The sequence below is a fragment of the Crocuta crocuta genome, unplaced genomic scaffold (genome assembly GCF_008692635.1).
Source record: "Crocuta crocuta isolate KB4526 unplaced genomic scaffold, BGI_CrCroc_1.0 scaffold422, whole genome shotgun sequence".
Classification (NCBI taxonomy): Eukaryota; Metazoa; Chordata; class Mammalia; order Carnivora; family Hyaenidae; genus Crocuta; species Crocuta crocuta.
In genome coordinates, this window is record NW_027529554.1 from 1,429,643 (window position 1) to 1,448,836 (window position 19,194).

Below are 19,194 nucleotides of genomic sequence, written 5' to 3' on the forward strand. Positions count from 1 at the left end.
TTTGTATTTCATAAATCTTTTTTTTCTTCCTAGCTTTGGCAAGCGTTCTGCAGGAAGCTTTAGGCGTGGCTGTGAATGCATTGTTTTAGAGCCTTCTGAAATGATTGTGGTAAGAATACTTTTGTGAAGACTTTTCTTCCCTAAAAAAAATTACAAAAATAAAAGCACTTTTACACAGTACTTATAATCATGTATTATATATTTTATAACTCTATGTATTTATTCCATAATTTTTTATTATTATGAATCTGAGTTCATAATCCTAATATTGTAATTATTTATAAGATTCAATGAAATGAGAAAGGTAGAAGACTCAAGGGGCGAGTGCCTACATGTTTAGTGCTTGAACTTTGTTAATCAATCTGTGATAGTGCCATTTTAATTGAATTTGGGGAGGATCTTTGAATTAGAGGATTTTAGCCCTCTAAATATGAATTGGAATGAGTGAGATACTTCAAAGGAGTCTTGGTAATATGTATTCAGGCAACAGTTAAAGAAACCAAGTCCTGTTTTTTGTATATCTCTTATGGTAGATATATATATATTAAACTTTATGTTTTGAGAGTGTGCGAGCGGGAGAGAGGGGGCAGAGGAAGAGAGAGAAAGAATCTTAAGCAGGCTCCACCCCCAGTGTGATGTCTAATGTGGGGCTTGATCTCATGACTGTGAGATCACGACCTGAGCCAAAATCAAGAGTCAAACGCTTGACAACTGAGCCACCCAGGCACCCCGGTCAATATATTTTTTAAATCCTACAATTCAGCTAAAATGAGAGATCAAGATCTCAGCAGGGTGTTTAATCAGCATACTAGTCTCCCAGGTTTCTGGCCTAATATAGAAGATGATGGAAGCTTTTTTTTTTTCGTTTTTAATAAAGTATTTGGTAGAAGACCATAAGTCTATTTTCAGAGATTTGGGATTTTCCCTTATGATGAAGAGAGAAATTTATTAGAATGAAAACTTCCTTGCCAAAGGTAGTGAAAATCTTTGGTAAAATTTCACTAAATTTACTCTTAAGTAAGAAAGTAACATGGTGGTGAGTGAAGATTTAGGATTAGAAAGTGTGGGTAGTTACATAAGTATGATGAGGATTGACCTGAGGTAACTTTTATGCTAGTTGGTCCATTCATCAGTTTCTAAAATGGTGAAAATGAGGAATTATTTTTTTTAAATAACACTATTTATAAAAAAAAGAAACTGAATTCATAGATTGAAAGTAGGAAGAGAAACCCTAGTAACCTAACCAAAGCCATTCTGCTGGCAGTCCCGTTTGAGTCATTTGGGATTTGGGGGTTTTACAGATTTACTCATATACATCAGAGTTCAGACAATGGGACTGTTGCTTTCATAATGCGAAGTAATGTATCCTGTGAGTTCTCTTTCACTAATAAATCACTACAAAGATTACTGAAAATATCCTTCCCTTTAAACTGCAGGAAATTCAAGAGTTACTCATATTGCCCTAAGTGGAACTGAAAATGCTTCTTCATAAAAGAAAAGTTACTCAAAACCAATTAGTTCCAGAAAGTTCAAAAACGCTTAGTCTGTAAAGATAGTTTGTCTACAAATGTCTTTGCTAAATGAATGAATATGGAGTTATCTGTAAGTTTTATACTGCGTCTAATCTTAATATGGAATGTTGTATTTGAGGAAATATGTTTTTGGGGTTGTTTTTTTTTTCAGGTGGACTATATGGATGAAAATGAAGAATATTTTCAGCGTCAAGCTTCTCATCGACAATCTCGAAGAAGATTTAGAAAAATCAACCAGAAAGGTGAAAGACAAACAATTATTGACACTGTGGATCCTTATCCTGTGGGCAAACCACCTTTGCCTCGAGGCTATCATACGGTAAGTTATTGAAGTATAATATTTTTATCTATCTTGAGTTTTTTGTTGGGGATTTTGTGAAAAGACATTTGCATTTTCTACGTTAGATGAATAAATCCTTTCTGGGATATGCTTATCTGAAGTGTAGGTTTTGCTGGAAACATATAGTATGAAGAGTTTTAAAGAACATTGAAATAAGATTTCAAAAGACACTGTTTATTTAGCCTTTTTACTCCTTAAAATGTCCTCTGAGGTTAGCTTTGTGATCAGCTATACAGTTGTAACTGGAATAGTTTAAGTTCTTGCCTTAGTCTAAAATTTTACACCCCTTAACCAATAACTGGTATCAGACTTACTTTTTTATTTAAAAGGTAGATATATAAAAATTATGTTATTTTCATAGCATTGTGTTACCACTGTGAAAAAATTTCCTGAGAACTTTTTGTTTTTAGTATGATGAAGGGAAAGCATAATTTGAAGGGATGCTTTTAAAAATCCTAATGTAAAGATGGTCTGATGTATTTCTGATAGTTTCAAAGACCCTTTTAAATGCTGCAGCCCACTCGATCGTCATTTATTTCATAAATATTTGAGAAACTATTTTTATGTTTGAGGAAACCGAGGCACAGAAAATGAGTGATTGTAGAAGACCCCAGTATAGTCAGTTTTAAAACTTTATGTTTCTTCTTTCTTTCTTTCTGCTTAGCTGCACTCTGCTTCTTTCCCCTCATGGCCAGTCCAAAATAGTTGAGAAGATATTTCAGGATTTCTATTTTCAATAAAAAAGTAACATGAGTTCTTACATATGTCATTGTAAAGTCAAAGATGGCTTGTCTGTAGCTATAAGACCATTAAATGAGTAGTCATTATAGGTGAAATTAATTTTAAAATAAAAATATGAAAAACAAAAATAGGTAATTGAAAGCTATTTTGCATTTCTCATTTGTTTTTACTTGCACTTTCTTTCTTTTTGCAAATAAGTATAAATACAAAATACATGGGAAAATATATATAGACTTAAAATTATATACTCAACTTTTAGTAACTTTTAGCGATATGATATACTTTATACCTGCACTTCTACGTTGTATTTCTGATAGCTCTTTTTGTGTGGATATTTAAGGAGTTTTGACCACCAGCTACCCGCCTACTCCTCTCACTACCCATGCACTATTTTAATTTAACATGAATTTTATAGTTGAATCATTTCATTGAGCTCATTTGGGAAGGGTTGCTTTTTGCACATCATAAAGAGAGCTTTGTTTGTCCTTTGGAGAGATTTGGTGTTAAAAAAAAACTATGAAAGGTTTTTTTGTTACCATTGTCTGTAAAAGAAGGTAGTATTTTTAGTGTTGATACAGCATCTTGGGAGAAGGAAATTTGGATTAAAAATAGTTGTACATATTAATAGTTCTATATATTATAATATTTTAGTCTGGTACTAATATTGTTAATATTCTTTCTCCTTGGGAATTATTTTTCCAAATCAGATTCCATACTAAGATAGGGAAAGTGTGAATTTCTTAAAATTTCGTGTTAACGCTGATTGGTTTAACTTTATAGTTCTGCTTTTCACACTTGAGTTGGGGAAATCATTTTATAACTGTTACTCTCTTTTATTTCCATTGCGTTCCCCCTTTATGGAATACTTCACACTTCACTCACTTTCCCTGCATGACTTCCCTTTTTTGATCTGTTTTATAAAAATGTGTAGGATTTTTTTATTATTACAAGATTACTTTTTTTAAATTTAATGGTTTAAAAAAATACTGTACCTCGTCAACAGATACTTTTATGAGGGGATATTCAGTACTAGGATGAAAAGTTTAACTTGATTACTAATGGATCATGAGCTAGCCTACTAATATGTGACATGTTGGTATTAATTTTACTAAATGAGTTCAGATTGGCAATAACATAGTTATAATGGAAAATATTGGATACTTTTTTTGTGTGCAAGTTGTGTTTTAATTATATTTATATAATATTTACTATTTCACCTAAATACATGATTTTAACATATGAAAACAATAGAATTTTATTTTGTATATATGGTACCATAGGATAAAAAGAATGAAATGAAAGTTATTAATCTTCATTAGCCAGAAGTCATATTTACTTACTCTTAACAGAAATATTTCTTTTTGAAAGAATCCTAGTATTGTGGGACTGAGGGTGAAAAGTTTATTTAGAAGATGCATGATCATACTTCACAGGTGATTTTAAATGATTTCAAATGCATTTCAAGTTGCATGGCTATAAAACATAGAGAACATTGTACATATAGCCAATTCTGTATGGTCATACTTAACCTATATTTTAACATTATCTTCGTTTTGGCAGATGTACTATAGCATGTCTGATAATGTTCATCTTTTCCTTTCCTCCTTTATGGCACTCATTTCATTTTGGCTCAAAGGAATGCACTAAATCTCAGGTATTGTAATTTGTGTGTGGTCTCCTAATACTAACCCAAGTTTATTTGTGAGTTTGCATTGTAACTAATGAGTTTATAATATTGATGTGTTTGGCTTGGTCTTGTTCTTTTGTATTTTGCCCTGATTTAGTAAAATCTCTTACAGTGAAACTTTGAGTTGTTTAGGTGATCCACAGGCTGCTTTATTTGTGCAGATGTAGGGATGAATTGTCCACCTTGTGCATCTTAGATCCACTTAAGTATTACCTAATTATTTTTAAGAATGAGTGGAAGCACTGATTTTTAAGAATGAGTGAAGCACTGCTCGTAACCAACATGATTTGCAAGTAAAGAAATGAAGGAAGAAAGACAGATACGGGAACCCCATTAGGAATTTATATTTATATTTTAAATGCTGTAGGTAAAAGCTTTAAATTTCAGGAAATCTCAATGTAAGAGCATTTTGGGAGGCCACTAGTAAAATTTTAGTCAGATAGAATAAAGGCTTAGTCAAAAAGGAAATGAGAATTTAAAATGGCTTGTGTTTTCTTATTTGCACTTTATTTTTAACCAGATTTCATGCTTTATTTCATTCTATATTTTAATCAAGAGCCTATAATACATAATATCTTTGCTCATTTCTTTTATGCCAGCCCATGACTAATTTATGATTGTTAGTGTTACTCTTTTGAAATTGTGGGTCATATTGGGGGTTATCAGAGAACCTGGAGTCAAGGAGGAAAAACTGATTATTCACCTGTGGTCATTAATTGGTTAAGGAACTAGTAAAACTTTGCAATTGTGTTTTCTTACGGCATAGGAAAAAGATCATGAATAATTTAATTCACATTAGAAGAAGTCTATTGTCAATATAATATCTTTGGCTAGTATAGTAACCTTGCCTGAAATCATGAAATATTTGTATAGGTTTTCAAATTAAAATGAGTCAGTAACTTTATGTTCTGTACAAGAGAATAATTAAAACGCCACAGGTATCATGACTGCTGTATTGTATGAGCTTTAGAAGCACTGCTAAATTTTAAATGATGTGGTAAATCTTAAACATTTTCATAGCTTTTAAATTTAATAAAATGTTGATGTAATTATGTAATTTTTTTTAATTGTGCCAGAGTTTTGAGCTCTTGTCTGGCCAAAGTATACTTCAAAATATAGAACTTTAGTTATTTTAAAAGATACATCAGTATATAATTAATCTCTTTCTTTTTTAATATGAAAAATTAACACTTAGTCTAATTCCCATTTAGAACTAGGAATCAAATTTAAAACGTATACTGAGTTATGATCTATCCCTGATGTATACTCCTTAAAGTTAGATGTATTATAGTAGTTTAAAACAGATTGTAATAATTTTCTTCAGAAACATGAGTACACAGGTAGTCCATATAGAGTGTTTTCAAGACACTTTTTCAAGGCAACTTTGTGAGGTTTGCAGAGAGAATAAGCATTTAAAACATTTTTTTAGGTTATTTATTTTTGAGAGAGAGAGAGAGACAGAGCATGAGCAGGGGAGGGGCAGAGAGAGAGGAAGATACAGAATGCAAAATAGGTTCTGAGCTGTCAGCACAAAGCCCAATGTGGGGCTCAAACCCACGAACCATGAGATCATGAGTGGAGCCAAAGTCGGACGCCCAACCGAATGAGCCACCCAGGCACCCCGAGAATAAGCATTTTAAAATTCAATGAGAAGGGAATATTGGAGATGGCTTTCATTAGAGTTTTCTTCCATTTTGATGAGTTGAGTTTGCGGCTGTATTTAAGACTGCCAAAACATAGGATGTGGCACAGATTTTCAGTCTTAGAGTGAATAAAATAATAGAGAGGCAGGTATTAGATAAGGTTCTTGGCAGAGGCGCGAAGGTTTGGGGTCAGCCTCTTTAGAGACTTTGGACAAGTTTATTTTGTCTTTGGGTTCAGAATACAGTAGGGGGAAAATTTTGTTTATTTTACCCATAATTACAGGCCCTGCCTGTCTGCATTTGTAGGTAACTGATTCTTCTGAGTCTGTGATTTATTCTAGAAGATATTGAAGGGGAGGACTTAACGTACCTGACTGGCGTGGTGGGGAGATTGGTACATACCTGTTCTGCCATCTTCTATTTTTTTTTTTTATTTTAACAAAAAGTTAAATTCAGTTTAGAAAGATCAAAAGATCTTCTCAGTTTACGAAGATCAAAAGTTGTACAGAGAGAGTAGACTGAAGACTGAAGAAAACTTGTCCTATGCTACATGGCAATTATGTCTAGCAACAGACATTTCAGCCTAGGAAGTCTGAAAGAATTAAGATGCTCTCAGTGCTTTGAAGTTCTGATTGACTTTCCACTCCCATTCCTACTTACTCCAAAAAGAATGGGTCTGTTTTATACAAATTTGAATTAGGAGGATAACATAAAACACATTCATAAAGTTTCAATCAATGCAAAATTTTTGAAATAATGGAAACCCGTTGATCATATAAAAAGATATCTCCCACACTATTTTTTAGTTGTCCTTTTCTACAATATGAAAATATACGTCAGAGCACTGTTTAATAATTATGTATTAAATTTTTCAGTAGATTAGGCTTAGTTTAAGATTCTTGGTGCAGATGTATAAAGGTAATAAAAAATGCTGCATAAAATTATTAAGTTAATATAATGTAAGTTAAATACAATGTAACATTAAAATATAATGGGAAGAATTTTTTTTGCTATAGTCGGTGTTAATACAGCATCTATAAAATGGCACCAGTGTAATAAGATTGATTCATGCTTGAGGCTTATGGAAGTGAGTCCCATTTTTTATAAGGTTATTCTTTATAGCATTATAAGATAATTTCTATTTCTTATAATGGTTATAAAATCATTCCTAGGTTATATCTTATATAGCTCTGAAGTAGGTTTTTTTAAGAGATTTAAGTTGGTTTTTCATTTTCAGTTAAGGACTTATGGTAGGTTTGGTTAGTTTCAAGAAATGATTAGATATTTATTAGTGTTTGTGTGATTATGCACACTTATGTGATAATAGTGTTTTTGACATGGGCTGTTGTTCTTGCATTAGGAATAGTATTTTCACTCACTTTATGGCTTTGCTTTTTCACTTATTTATTTAATTTTTTTACTGGAATCTTCTTAGTTTAACCCAATATTTCCTACTTTTCATAGGAAGAGACTATGTCGTCACTAATAGATCAGTGGCTTGTATATTTATTAAATTTCCTAGAATATTAAGGTCTTAGAATTTTAACTTATAACAATCAGTTCACATTATATTATACCTGACCATAATTTATTCATATCATATTTTAAAAATCTGCTTATATGCTTATATACAAAATATTTAAATCTAGGGGAAATTTCTTAATTATTTCAACATTTTTTGTTCTTTAAATTCATTAGGCATTTGTTTGCTAAAGCCTTTGTCTTCAATAATATCAGTGCCTTTCTGTGAATTAAATAGGATGGAGTTTCTGAAAATGTGGATATTCTCTTTCTTGTATCATAGAAAGGAAAGCACAGTATTTTCATTTACATATTCTTATTAATTTAATGAATATTTATTGAGTGCCCACCTTGTTTCAGGTTTGTGCCGGTCTCTAGGGCTATAAAGGTCTACAGGACAGACATATTTTGCTCTTCTTGTCCTTTTAGTTTCATAGGTAATATAGATAAATAAATGGGCAACTAAAATACAGGGAATTCTCAATACTGTGGAGGTTCATAAACAGGGTACCTTGAGGAATCAGGCATGGTTTTTTGAACAGACTTAATGTCTTGGCTCAAAGGAAGATATTCTTTAATCCAGGAAAGCCCAATCAAAATATGAAAACTGAATTGGTAAAGAATGGAAAAAAGAGGAGTAGAGAGAGTGTTAGATAGTACTAATAAATGTGTGTGCGTCCGTGTGTGTGTGTGTGTCTGTACACACACACACACGCTACAGATTGCTAGATCCTAGTTATTGTATGCATGTCTGATGTTTTATATTTGCATCACAGTTTTAACGTGTCAAAAATATTCTTTGCTTTTCAAACCCATTATCAGCAAGCTTACTGGTTCTTCTTCACCTAGATCATGTTTCATTTTAAGATCTTGAACAAAGCTCCCTGTGGAAAGGTCTTTGAACAATAGGTGGACGTAACAATTCTGTGCCATATGTGCTGCAATTTCCAGCAAAATGCATTGTGTTAAAACTGCTGCAGCAGTCTCAGTTTCCTTGCTTTGGGAGGGACTGTTTCCCTTTCTTGCAGTTACAATCAGGTATTTATGTTCATTTAGTTTATACAGATTGGGAAATTATACTATAGAGTGTATATAGATCTTGAAATGTAAATCAGGAAATAGTTTAAAACAAGAAATGATTTCTCCTGTGCTATTAACAGCATGCATTACAAATTCCTGCAAGGCAGTTGAAAATAGTGTGCAGTGTGCTGTTTACCCAAGTTTCAGCTTCTGTTAGAGGATGTCTATTTTTATGTATTACATCATCTCTGCTGCAGAACTCCCGTGTCCACTGGGATTTACTGTTCTTTCATTCCATTTTGAAAGAAAGCTTGTATTGATGTCATAATTGGACCCATCTTTTGGTTGCACTTGGAAATTGAAAGTAATAAGGGTGTTGTGTAGCAAATCATGCAATATTTCAAGCAATTTATTTGTCAGAAAGATCATTGCTACTTTGTCCTGCCTCTAATTGTGAACACTGGCGGCTTTCTGTGCTTGTATATGTTTTAAATATACTTGGCCAAAATTTAGCTTTTAGTCTCAACTGCAAATATCCTGTTCATCTTAGACTGTTTCGTTTCTTATGTTATTTTTTTTTTTTCATGAGATTTTGCAGCACTACATGCTTATTTGAAAAATGTCTCTTTGGAAAAATCTACTTTGATATTCAGACCTATTTCCTACTAGTGCTGAATTGATCTTATTACAATTAAGTTATCAGTAAGTTGTCTGTTTCACTGTTTGAAATATTAGGTGACTAAGAATGTTCTCTTTTGATTTTGAATCCAGTGTTAAAACATTATTAACCTGAAATGCCTTTCTATTAGCTAGAAGATATTGTTGACCTCTGGATGAGGTTTGTATTCAGTGTATAGGTGTAAGATTTAAATCACTTGTGAAAGAAAATATTTAAACTAATTATATTAAAATGATTTAAAATGCTTACCGTGTTAAACATATTTATATATGTAAGATCTCCCCCAGTCTCTCAAAAAAATTAGTTTTTATCCAGATTTCAATAGGAAACCATTTTTCCCTTTGCTTAAAAAAAAAAAAAAGAAAGAAAGAAAAAGAAAAAACTGATTAGGAGCAAACTTAAAGCACTTTTAACAGCTTTGGGGCGCCAGGATGGCTCAGTCAGTTAAGCGTCCAACTCCCAGTTCACGGGTTTGAGCCCCGCATCGGGCTCTGTGCTGACAGCTAGCTCAGAGCCTGGAGCCTGTTTCAGATTCTGTATCTCCCTCTCTCTCTGCCCCTTCCCTGCTCACGCTGTCTCTCTGTCTCTCTCCACCTCAGAAATAAATAAAATATTTAAAAAAATTTTTTAAATAACAGCTTTATTGAGTTATAATTCATATACCATACATTTTATCTATTTAAAGTGCATAATTCAGTGGTTTTTATTTTTTCTTTTCTTTTTTAAGTAAAATACACATAACATTAAATATGTTATCATAACCATTTTTAAATGTATAGTTCAGTAGTGTTAAGAATATCACTAGGAAATTTTTGACTGACTTGAACATAGCCAGTTCACATTGTACCTAGTATCCTTTGTGGTTTAAATTACACACATGCTGAAAATAACTAAGATACTTTGGGAAAAAAGTAATTATACAATCTGTTCAGGGAAGAAGCCTTATTGAGAGAAATTAGAGAAAGAGTATTAGAGAAATTTCTTATGGACTTAGTATGGGATCAAGCAGTCCTTTATTTTTTCTTCTCTCTTTCAAGTGAAACATAGGTGATAGTTGTATGTAATATGGAATTTGAATTGCTAGCCTAGTGGAGAAATGATGTGATGGTCGAGTGAGCCAGCCTGAAATATGAATTGCTTCTTGGGATGACTGATTGGCAGACTAATTCAGAAGAGATGATTTTGAGGATGAAAAAGAAAATAGTCAAATTGTCTTGATTTTTACTTAGATTGAGGATAATAATGATAATTGGTCACTTGTGGTTTGCTACAATCCAGATGGCATTTGCAAATGTTTAAAAATAAAGTTAAAATCTCAAAGAGTGTCTGGGTGGCTCAGTCAGTTGAGCAGCCAGCTTTAGCTCAGGTCATGATCTCGCGGTTCACAAGTTCAAGCCCCATGTCGGGCTCTGTGCTGACAGCTCAGAGCCTAGAGCCAGCTTTGGATTCTATGTCTCCCCCTCTCCTCTCTCTGCCCCTCCCCTGCTTACATTCTCTCTTGCTGTCTCTCAAAAATAAATAAACATGAAAAAAAATTTTTAACTCAAAATAAGTTGTAACATTTTCCTTTCACTAAATTTTATCATACTTCTACTGTCTATCCATTTCTTTATACAATTTCCAAACTGAACATTTAAAAAGTTGAATCATCAGGAATTTTGGAATACTCAGGAAAGTTTTTATTTTAAAGCTTTAAAAAAATTTTTTTTAAACACTTATTCATTTTAGAGAGAATGCGAGTTGGGGAGGAATAGAGAGAAAGGAAGACACAGAATCCGAAGCAGGCTCCAGGCTCTGAGCTGTCAGCACAGAGCCCGATGCGGGGCTCAAACCCACAGACTGTGAGGTCATGACCTGAGCCAAAGTCGGACATTTAACTGGCTGTGCCACCTAGGTGCCCCTACTTAGGAAAGTTTTTAGAAAAAAAGATCATTTTGCCATTTGTTGATTTGTAAAATAAGCATATTCTCAACTAACTGAGATGCAGAGACTACTTCGGCATCATTGATAATCTCGATAATATCGATGCCCTTGACAGTGATTATTGATGAACACTTGATAGCTTCAGTTCTTTTATGTCTCCTTGGTATGAACATTTTCCTAAGTTTAATTAGTCTGGAAGATTATGAGCAGCTAACCATTCTGCAAGTGGATTAAGATCTTAGAAGTTTCAGCTGAAGTGGTATTTCATGTAAACACAGGGTTTTGTCTTAAAAGAATCTGTGGATGGTTGATAACTGTGAAATCTTTAAAGGAACAAAAGTGCTGATTATTTTCTAGTTCATCTCTTAGAGCTGTAGTTGTCAAAAAATTTTTTTTAATCTCAAGACTCTTTTATACTCTTAAAACTTATTGAGAGGGGTGCCTGGGTGGCTCAGTTGGTTAAGTGTCCGACTTCGGCTCAGGTCATGATCTCACAGTTCGTGGGTTCAAGCCCCGTGTCGGGCTCTGTGTTGACAGCTAGCTCAGAGCCTGGAGTCTGTTTCAGATTCTGTGTCTCCCTCTCGCTCTGACCCTCCCCTGCTCACAGTGTCCCTCTCTCTCTCTCTCTCTCTCTCTCTCTCAGAAAAAAATAAAACATTTAAAAAAAAAAACTTATTGAGAGCCCCAGCAAGCTTTTGTTTCTAGGTTATTCATGTCAATTTTTGCCATATTAGAAGTTGAAACTGAGAAATGTAGAAATATTTAATTAATTTTAAAATAGTAAATGTATTATACATTACATAAGGGTTTTTTTGTGAAAAATAACTATATTTTGCAAAACAAAACATTTATAAGAAGAGTAGTGTTGTTTTATACTGTTCTAAGGGTGTTTAATATTTGGCCTGGTAGGAGACAGCTGGATTCCCATATATCTACTTCTGTATTCAGTCTGTATGATATACTCTTCTGGTTCAAGTATATAAAGTATATGAAGAAAATGTGGTCTCACACAGGTAGTTGGAAAAGGCAGGAGTATTTTAACAGCTTTTCCAAATAACCTTATTGATACATTTCACCAAAATTTCATACATGGTAGTTTCTTAAAAATGTAGTTGCAGTAAAGAATATGATTGTGTTGGTGAACTTATTCTCTTTTAATTAAACCCATTGGTCTTACTTACCCATGGATCTTTTTACTTATGTATCATTTTGTAACATCAAGCATTGGTCACTAAATTAAGCTGTCAATCGAATTTTGGCATGTTGTACAATATCAAAAAAAATCACATCTGTTAATATAACTCATTTAAAAAGCCTGACTTATGGGTAAGCAGTCAGTCTTATGGTGTTGGATGTAAATTTTCCAAAAGTTCAATTTTTACTTGAAAGCTAAAATTTTATCATTGGCAAACAAAATACTATCAGCTGTTTTCCTTGAAGCGACAAGCTCAGTTTGTTCATTTTCAAGAAAATATCTGCCAAATACCCAATTGTAAATAACTGTAGTTTGTCCATTGCTTATTCTTCAAAATAAAATGTTTTTCCAAGTGCAGGGGCTCTTCTGAACAGAGTCCTTTGTGACTGCACAGGTCCCATGCCTATGAAGCTGACCTTAACCTTGTTTCCTGTATGATTTTTTTTCACTACTTCCTTTTCCTCCTTGCTGCTTAATTCTTTTATAGATACGGGGAGAAAATGGTAAGATCCCAAGCTAACTTTGGGTAGACTCAGAAGAATTTTAAAATGCTTTACATTAGATAATTGTGTTTTAAATGTATTAATTGTATTGGATGGTTACTAACAATCCATTTTGTAGTTACTATAGTGATTTTTAAAAATAGACATTTTTACTTACTTTATTTAGCATTTTTCATTTGTAGCTTTTTTCCCTTTGGGAATTTTATCTACCTCCCCCCCCCCAAGAAAAAAGATAACTTCCTTTCCATATTAAGATAATTATGAGCCATTGTGTGGAATTATAAAATATTTAAAAATTTTTATGTCCAGTTTTGTATGTTAATGAAAGTTTAGTAATTATAACTGTGAAATGTCTGTAGATAACATTTAAAAATGGGATTTTGGTTTTATGCCAATACCAGTAACACTAGTTTTAGGTTTTATTCCCCATACCCTTAAAAAAAAAGATCACCATGGGTAGTTTTTAACAATATCCTGGGGGTAATTAACAGTTCCTGTTCAGGATAATCTAAGCCAATATATTGCAAATTATTTCCGTTTGATAGTACAAAATAAATAAATAACCTAGCAATATATTTAAAATGTTTTTCTTCTCAGAACTCCAACTCCTTCTACTGTTTCCTAGAGTTGCATTCTTTTATTTTTATTTTGTCTACTTTGAATCCCTCTTTTTTTTTTTTTAAACTGGCTCATTTTGTTTAGTTTTGTGTCTGAATAAAGATGCTGCCTTCAGTCTTTTCTATCCTCTTGTTTTCTGTATGTTAAGACATTAGTGGCTAAGTTTCCTTGGTCATCACAAAGTGTGATTGACTACTGATTCTGCTCAGAGGTTCAGTGTAATTCAACAATCAACTACTAAAGCAAATGATCTGAAAGGATAGAACTACCTTTGGAAAGGGATGGAAAATGTCCCTCTCTGCTCCACAAATTTAAAAAGGTGGGTGGGCCCGTTGATGAAATCGGGAATGGCCACATGAATATTCTGTGGAGTTAGTGGTTACTGTAGACTGAGGTATCATTTCTTACATAGAAAAATGTCTCCTTTTAAATAATTGTCTTGAGGCGCCTGGGTGGCTTAGTAGGTTGAGCATCCAACTTCAGCTCAGGTCATGATTTTGAAGTCCGTGGGTTTGAGCCCCACGTTGGGGCCTATGCTGACAGCTCAGAGCCTGGAGCAGGCTTTGGATTCCGTGTCTCCCCCTCATACTACCCCTCCCCCACTTGCATGCTGTCTCTCTCAGAAGTAAGTAATAAAACATTAAAAATTTTTTGAAAATAAATAGCCGTTTAATTTTCTTCCTTATAGTATTTTTACCATTTATGTAAATACTGTGTTTTGCAGTGGTTTGAGTATAATATTAACATCTTATTAGTTTTGGTTTTTGTTTTTAATCTTATAAATACAGGGGATTGAGGGGCATTTATTTTTAAATTTTGGTCCTACAGATTTTTATTTTGCTTTATGTCATTGAAAAAACACTTATTTCTTATAAAATAGAAGCCATCAAGAAAAATAGGTTTTGTTAAACATTTGTTCTAAGTCTTTTAGTGAGCATTTCATATGATGAACAATACATTTCCCTTAGGCCCACCATGCTGTTGACCTATCCAGGATGCTTTCTAAGTTCATCCTTCATTTCTTGTTTCCCATCTTAACCCACTTAGTCTTGTGGATCAAGCCTAGAATGAATGAGTGAATGCATTATCTGTTTAGTATTTAATTAGAGATTTATGATTATGTGTTAATACTATGGACTGCTACCTTATGGCACAACCAGGAGATATGATCCATGTGGCTGGTTTCAACAATCGTACTAGTCTGATGTATATAATTAAATATTCTAGTATTATTCTTTTAAAATATCAGCATGGTAGTAAATGAAAATTTCAAAGTTTAACTAAAATATGAATAGGTAATATAATCTGAGTTTGTCTTTTTAGAGCTTTTAAGAAGAGGGAACAGTTAGATGTGTGGTTTGGCCTTTGTTTATTCATTTATTTATGAGAAGGACGATTGAATGTTTTCATCTAAAGCTCATGTGGTCTTACATTATAGCCTGACTTTGTTTTCAAGGGAACACTTAAAAAATTTCTGTGGTATCTAAAATATTTTCTATGTTGAGACAATCTTCTATATTTAATTATCATCCAGGCAGATTTCCTTGGAAGCATTTTTTGTCTGGAATATATTTAATAACAACACAAGGACAGTCACAGTTCTATTCCTGATAGTGAAGTCCATTGATAGCCTACTTGGGATTCTGTCTCTCCCACTCTCTCTCTCTGCTCCTCACCCCCCAAATAAATAAACATAAAAAAACTAAATTCCTGAAGAGAAAAGAGAGTCTTTAAAGGCAGATTGTATCTTGTATGCCATATTATACCTGCTACATGGCGTATGGTGTATATCTTGGTGTCTTTGGATCAAACTCACAGAATTTAGCATTACTGAATATTTCTAGGAGTAGCATTATAGATCTACCTACATTAACAGTTCTACACAAGGATATCTGCAGAAGGATGTTAATCCCAGCCTTCTATGCCTTATTATACATTATAGGTTATATATTATACAACTTTGGCTAACAGATTGCCCAAACCTTGGGTGCAGCTGACTTTTTAGAATATTTTGGAAGGAATAAAGTTTGCCCTTAGTGGATCTTTATGATATTTGCCAGTTGGCTAGGTAATATATCTCATATATTTTGTCAGTTAAACCTTGTAGTCCTGAACACTTAGGTGATGATATCTCCACTGAAAGGAGATAAGCATGCTAAGGTCAAAGAGGTTAACTTACATGTTCAATGTTCATGGTACTCAGAGTCAAACCTAGACATTGGTCTTTTCCATTCCTGATATAAAAACTTATTTATTTTAAAAAAAAGAATTTAGCATCTATTGCTTTCATGTTACTTGAATTTTAAATTTGATCTGAAAGAGATATGTATCAAATAATTTAACCACTTTAGATGCATGATTGAAATACCTTTAAAAGACATGGCTAGAGCATAGAATGTCCAATGTTGAAAATGGTTACTAAATTATATTGGCAGTGCTGATAGGCTTTGGCTGATTCATCAGTATTTTTGTTGCAAATAAGTGTTTTTCCTTTTCAGACCAAGTCTTATCAATAAAACATAGCATTTTGTCCCTGTCTTTTGCCTTCCTAATTTCATTCCAATACAGAAATGGGTTTTTACTGTTAAGTAGTACCATTTCATAACAAATTGACTATGTAATTAGTGTATTTTAAAAGTTAGGTTCACTAATATTATAAGTAACAAAACCCAAATCTTGCTGAATTTTTAAAGTATGACTTTTTTTTTTTAAGTAGGCACCATGCCTGGTGTGGAGTCTGATGTCGGCTTGAAATCAGTCCTGACATCAAGACCTAAGCTGAGATCCAGAGTCAGACATTTAACTGACTGAGCCGTCCAGGCTCCCAGTATGACTTTAACAGACCAAGATAACTTACAGTTGTTTGAAAGTACTCATAGTTTTTTTAAAAAAAAATTTTTTTTAATGTTTTATTTATTTCTGAGAGAGAGAGACAGCGTGAGCAGGGAGGGTCAGAGAGAGAGAGAGACACAGAATCTGAAACAGGCTCCAGGCTCTGAACTAGGTGTCAGCACAGAGCCCGATGCGGGGCTCGAACCATGAGATCATGACCTGAGCTGAAGTCGGACGCTCAACTGCCTGAGCCACCTAGGCGCCCCTCATAGTTTTAAGAGATGAAAAAATAGTCTTAAATTGTTTGCTTCTGCACTAGAAAATATTGGAAGTGTTTTGGTAATATTTAAGAACATTAAAAACATACATTAAGTAATTTCAAGGGATTTAAAAAACAATTATAAAACTGTTTAGTTATGTACAATTTTTAGCCAAATTATTGCTAACATCAAGAAAGTCGTCTTTCACCTTCTTCTAAATTTGGCAACTTTTAATTTATGAACTAAGGATGTTAAGAAAACCTCTAATCTATTGTCTAATTAGTGCTATGATTGTTAAAAAGTAAGGGCATTTTAATATCTCCACTCTGACTGCCAAAATAAGGAAGATAGAAATTTCAGAATAAAGGAATAGTTACTGCCAGGAAACCTTGTAAGATAGATTTATTTCCATTCAGTGGCTCTCTCTTCTTCTATTGTTCTATATCATATCATCCCTTTTATCCCCATTTTGCTACCAAGCCAATGTTTGGTAATGTTCATATTAGATAAGATAACCTTAGGACCTTGAGAGGATTCCCAGTCAAAACCCTTAATACAACTTATTTTTCTCTGTAGAATCACTGACATTTAGCCTCTGCTGTAAGATTTCTAATTACAGCTAGCACTGATATTTGCAAGATAATCCTTACATAATGTGTCAAAATTAGATCCTACTGTACAAAGCAAGGCTTTAGTAAATCATAACAGTTATTATTATTTATTATAAGAAGGGCTAATTATGAAGAAACTTTTCCTTATGTTTAGCTGAAATCGGCTTCTCTGTAATTTTAGTTGATGGTTCTGGATTTTTTCTAAAACAACACAAATGAATATTCGTTTTCCATTTTTGTATCACTGTGCTTCAGGTAGTTAAAGAGATCCCACTCCATTAAGCCTCTTTTCTGTGTTAGACAATCCTAACTTCTTGTAGCTTTCCTAAACACCTTCGTAGGTTTTCTGCTCTTTCAGTACTACAGTTATTTATGATCTCTCCTGAATTATGATGTCTTGAACTGATGGCTACCACTTACCCTAAGGTCCTACATACCTTACAGTGCAGATTATAGTGGAACTTTCTGTCTTCTTTGCTCTGGACACTGCATGCCTGATAATGTGACCCCAGATTATATGAGAGTTTTAAGGCATTGTGCCATGGCTCATATGGAACGTTTAGCCAGCTCCCTTTTAGAGATAACCCTTCCCACCTGCCCTCACCTCTGTGAACTGTTCCTTCAGCATGATATCCCTCATCTTGTACTTGTGCAAGTGACATTTTCACAGCACGCATGTAGGAGTTTATATGTATCCCTGTTAAATTTAAGTTTGCTTTAGCCTACTCTTTTCACCTGTCAAGTTATCTAAAACACCTACTTTTGTCAGTAAACAAATTGGACATCTTTTATGGTTATACACTTATCCTGTGTCTGTTTCGTCATCTTAAAGCTGGTGTAATAATACTTCTCACAGGGTAGTTTTGAAAAAGTTTCAGTGGAATCATTTTGTGTATTCATTTATTTTTTTGAGTAATTATTGTGTGTTAAGTACCAAAGATAAAGCAGCATTTGTCATTGACAGTGTTAAATAAACAAAATGTATGGTCCCTGCCTTCACCTAGCTTATGTTCCAGTTTGTGTTCAGTAGCACTCTTTTTATTAAGTAAAAATGGAGGGATAACTAACAATTCATTGTGCTCATGTAAATATATTAATCATAAAGGAATATGTTACATGCCAAATTAGTAATCATGGTAATAATTGCTATTTAATTTGGTGTATTGCTTTGTGAAATACTGTAGTAGGGAGCCCATACTAAGTACCAGTATATAAGGTCTTCACCTTTACAACTGGGCATTTCAAGATAAAGTCTGGTATTTTCTTAAAATATATTCTAGGAAATGAAATAAGCTTTGCTAAATCAGCTGTTAAAGTCAGATTATTTTTCAGGAGCCCCTGGGTGGCTCAGTTGGTTGAGCGTCCAACTCTTGATTTCAGCTCAGGTCATGATCCCAGGGTTGTGGGGTTGGGCTCCATGCTGGGCAGGGAGCCTGCTTGGGATTCATTCTCTCTCTCTCTCTCTCTCTCTCTCTCTCCCTCTCCCCCCTCCCCCACTCACTCTCTTTAAAATAAATTTAAATATGAAAAAAATTAAAGTCAGATCATTTTTCGAATAACTGCGTTTTAAAAAGCCCCATTCTTTTTTTAAAAAATGTTTATTTATTTATTTTGAGAGAGAGAAAGAGCATGTGTAAGTGAGAGAGAGGAGGAGAAAAAATCCCAAGCAGTCTCTGCGCCATCAGTGTAGAGCCTGATGTGGGACTCAATCTCATGAACCCCAAGACCATGACCTGAGCCAAAATAAAGTTGGATGCTTAACTGACTCAGCCATTCAGGCACCCTTAAAAAGCCCCATTCTTTTTTTTTTTTAATGTTTATTTATTTTGAGAGAGAGAGACAGAGACAGACACAGAGAAAGAGAATCCCAAGCAGACTCTAGCTGTCAGCACAGGGCCCAACATGGAGCTTGATCTGATAATCTTGAGATCATGACCTGAGCCAGAATCAAGAATCAGATGCTTAAGCAGCTGAGCCACCCGGGCCCCACAAAAGCCCCCTTCTTGATGTTGGAATTTCTCACCGATTTATGGATTATTTTGTTTTTCTACATGTGTCATATCTCATGTCATCTTTTAATCTTTCTGTT

General features: G+C 33.7%; 1 protein-coding gene across 7 annotated transcripts in view; it reads left to right on the forward strand.

The window, feature by feature from the left end:
- The window catches only part of RAPGEF2 (Rap guanine nucleotide exchange factor 2), a 239,589-nt gene that overhangs the window by 123,884 nt on the left and 96,511 nt on the right, over nt 1-19,194 (forward strand). For 5 of the 7 annotated variants that reach the window (XM_077761468.1, XM_077761465.1, XM_077761469.1 and 2 more), the window contains exons 5-7: nt 34-109; nt 1,684-1,851; nt 4,250-4,267. In XM_077761468.1, coding sequence (XP_077617594.1) covers nt 34-109; nt 1,684-1,851; nt 4,250-4,267 — 262 coding nt within the window. The remainder of the gene's footprint in view (nt 1-33; nt 110-1,683; nt 1,852-4,249; nt 4,268-19,194) is intronic. The other 2 variants (XM_077761466.1, XM_077761472.1) reach the window with 1 other exon arrangement.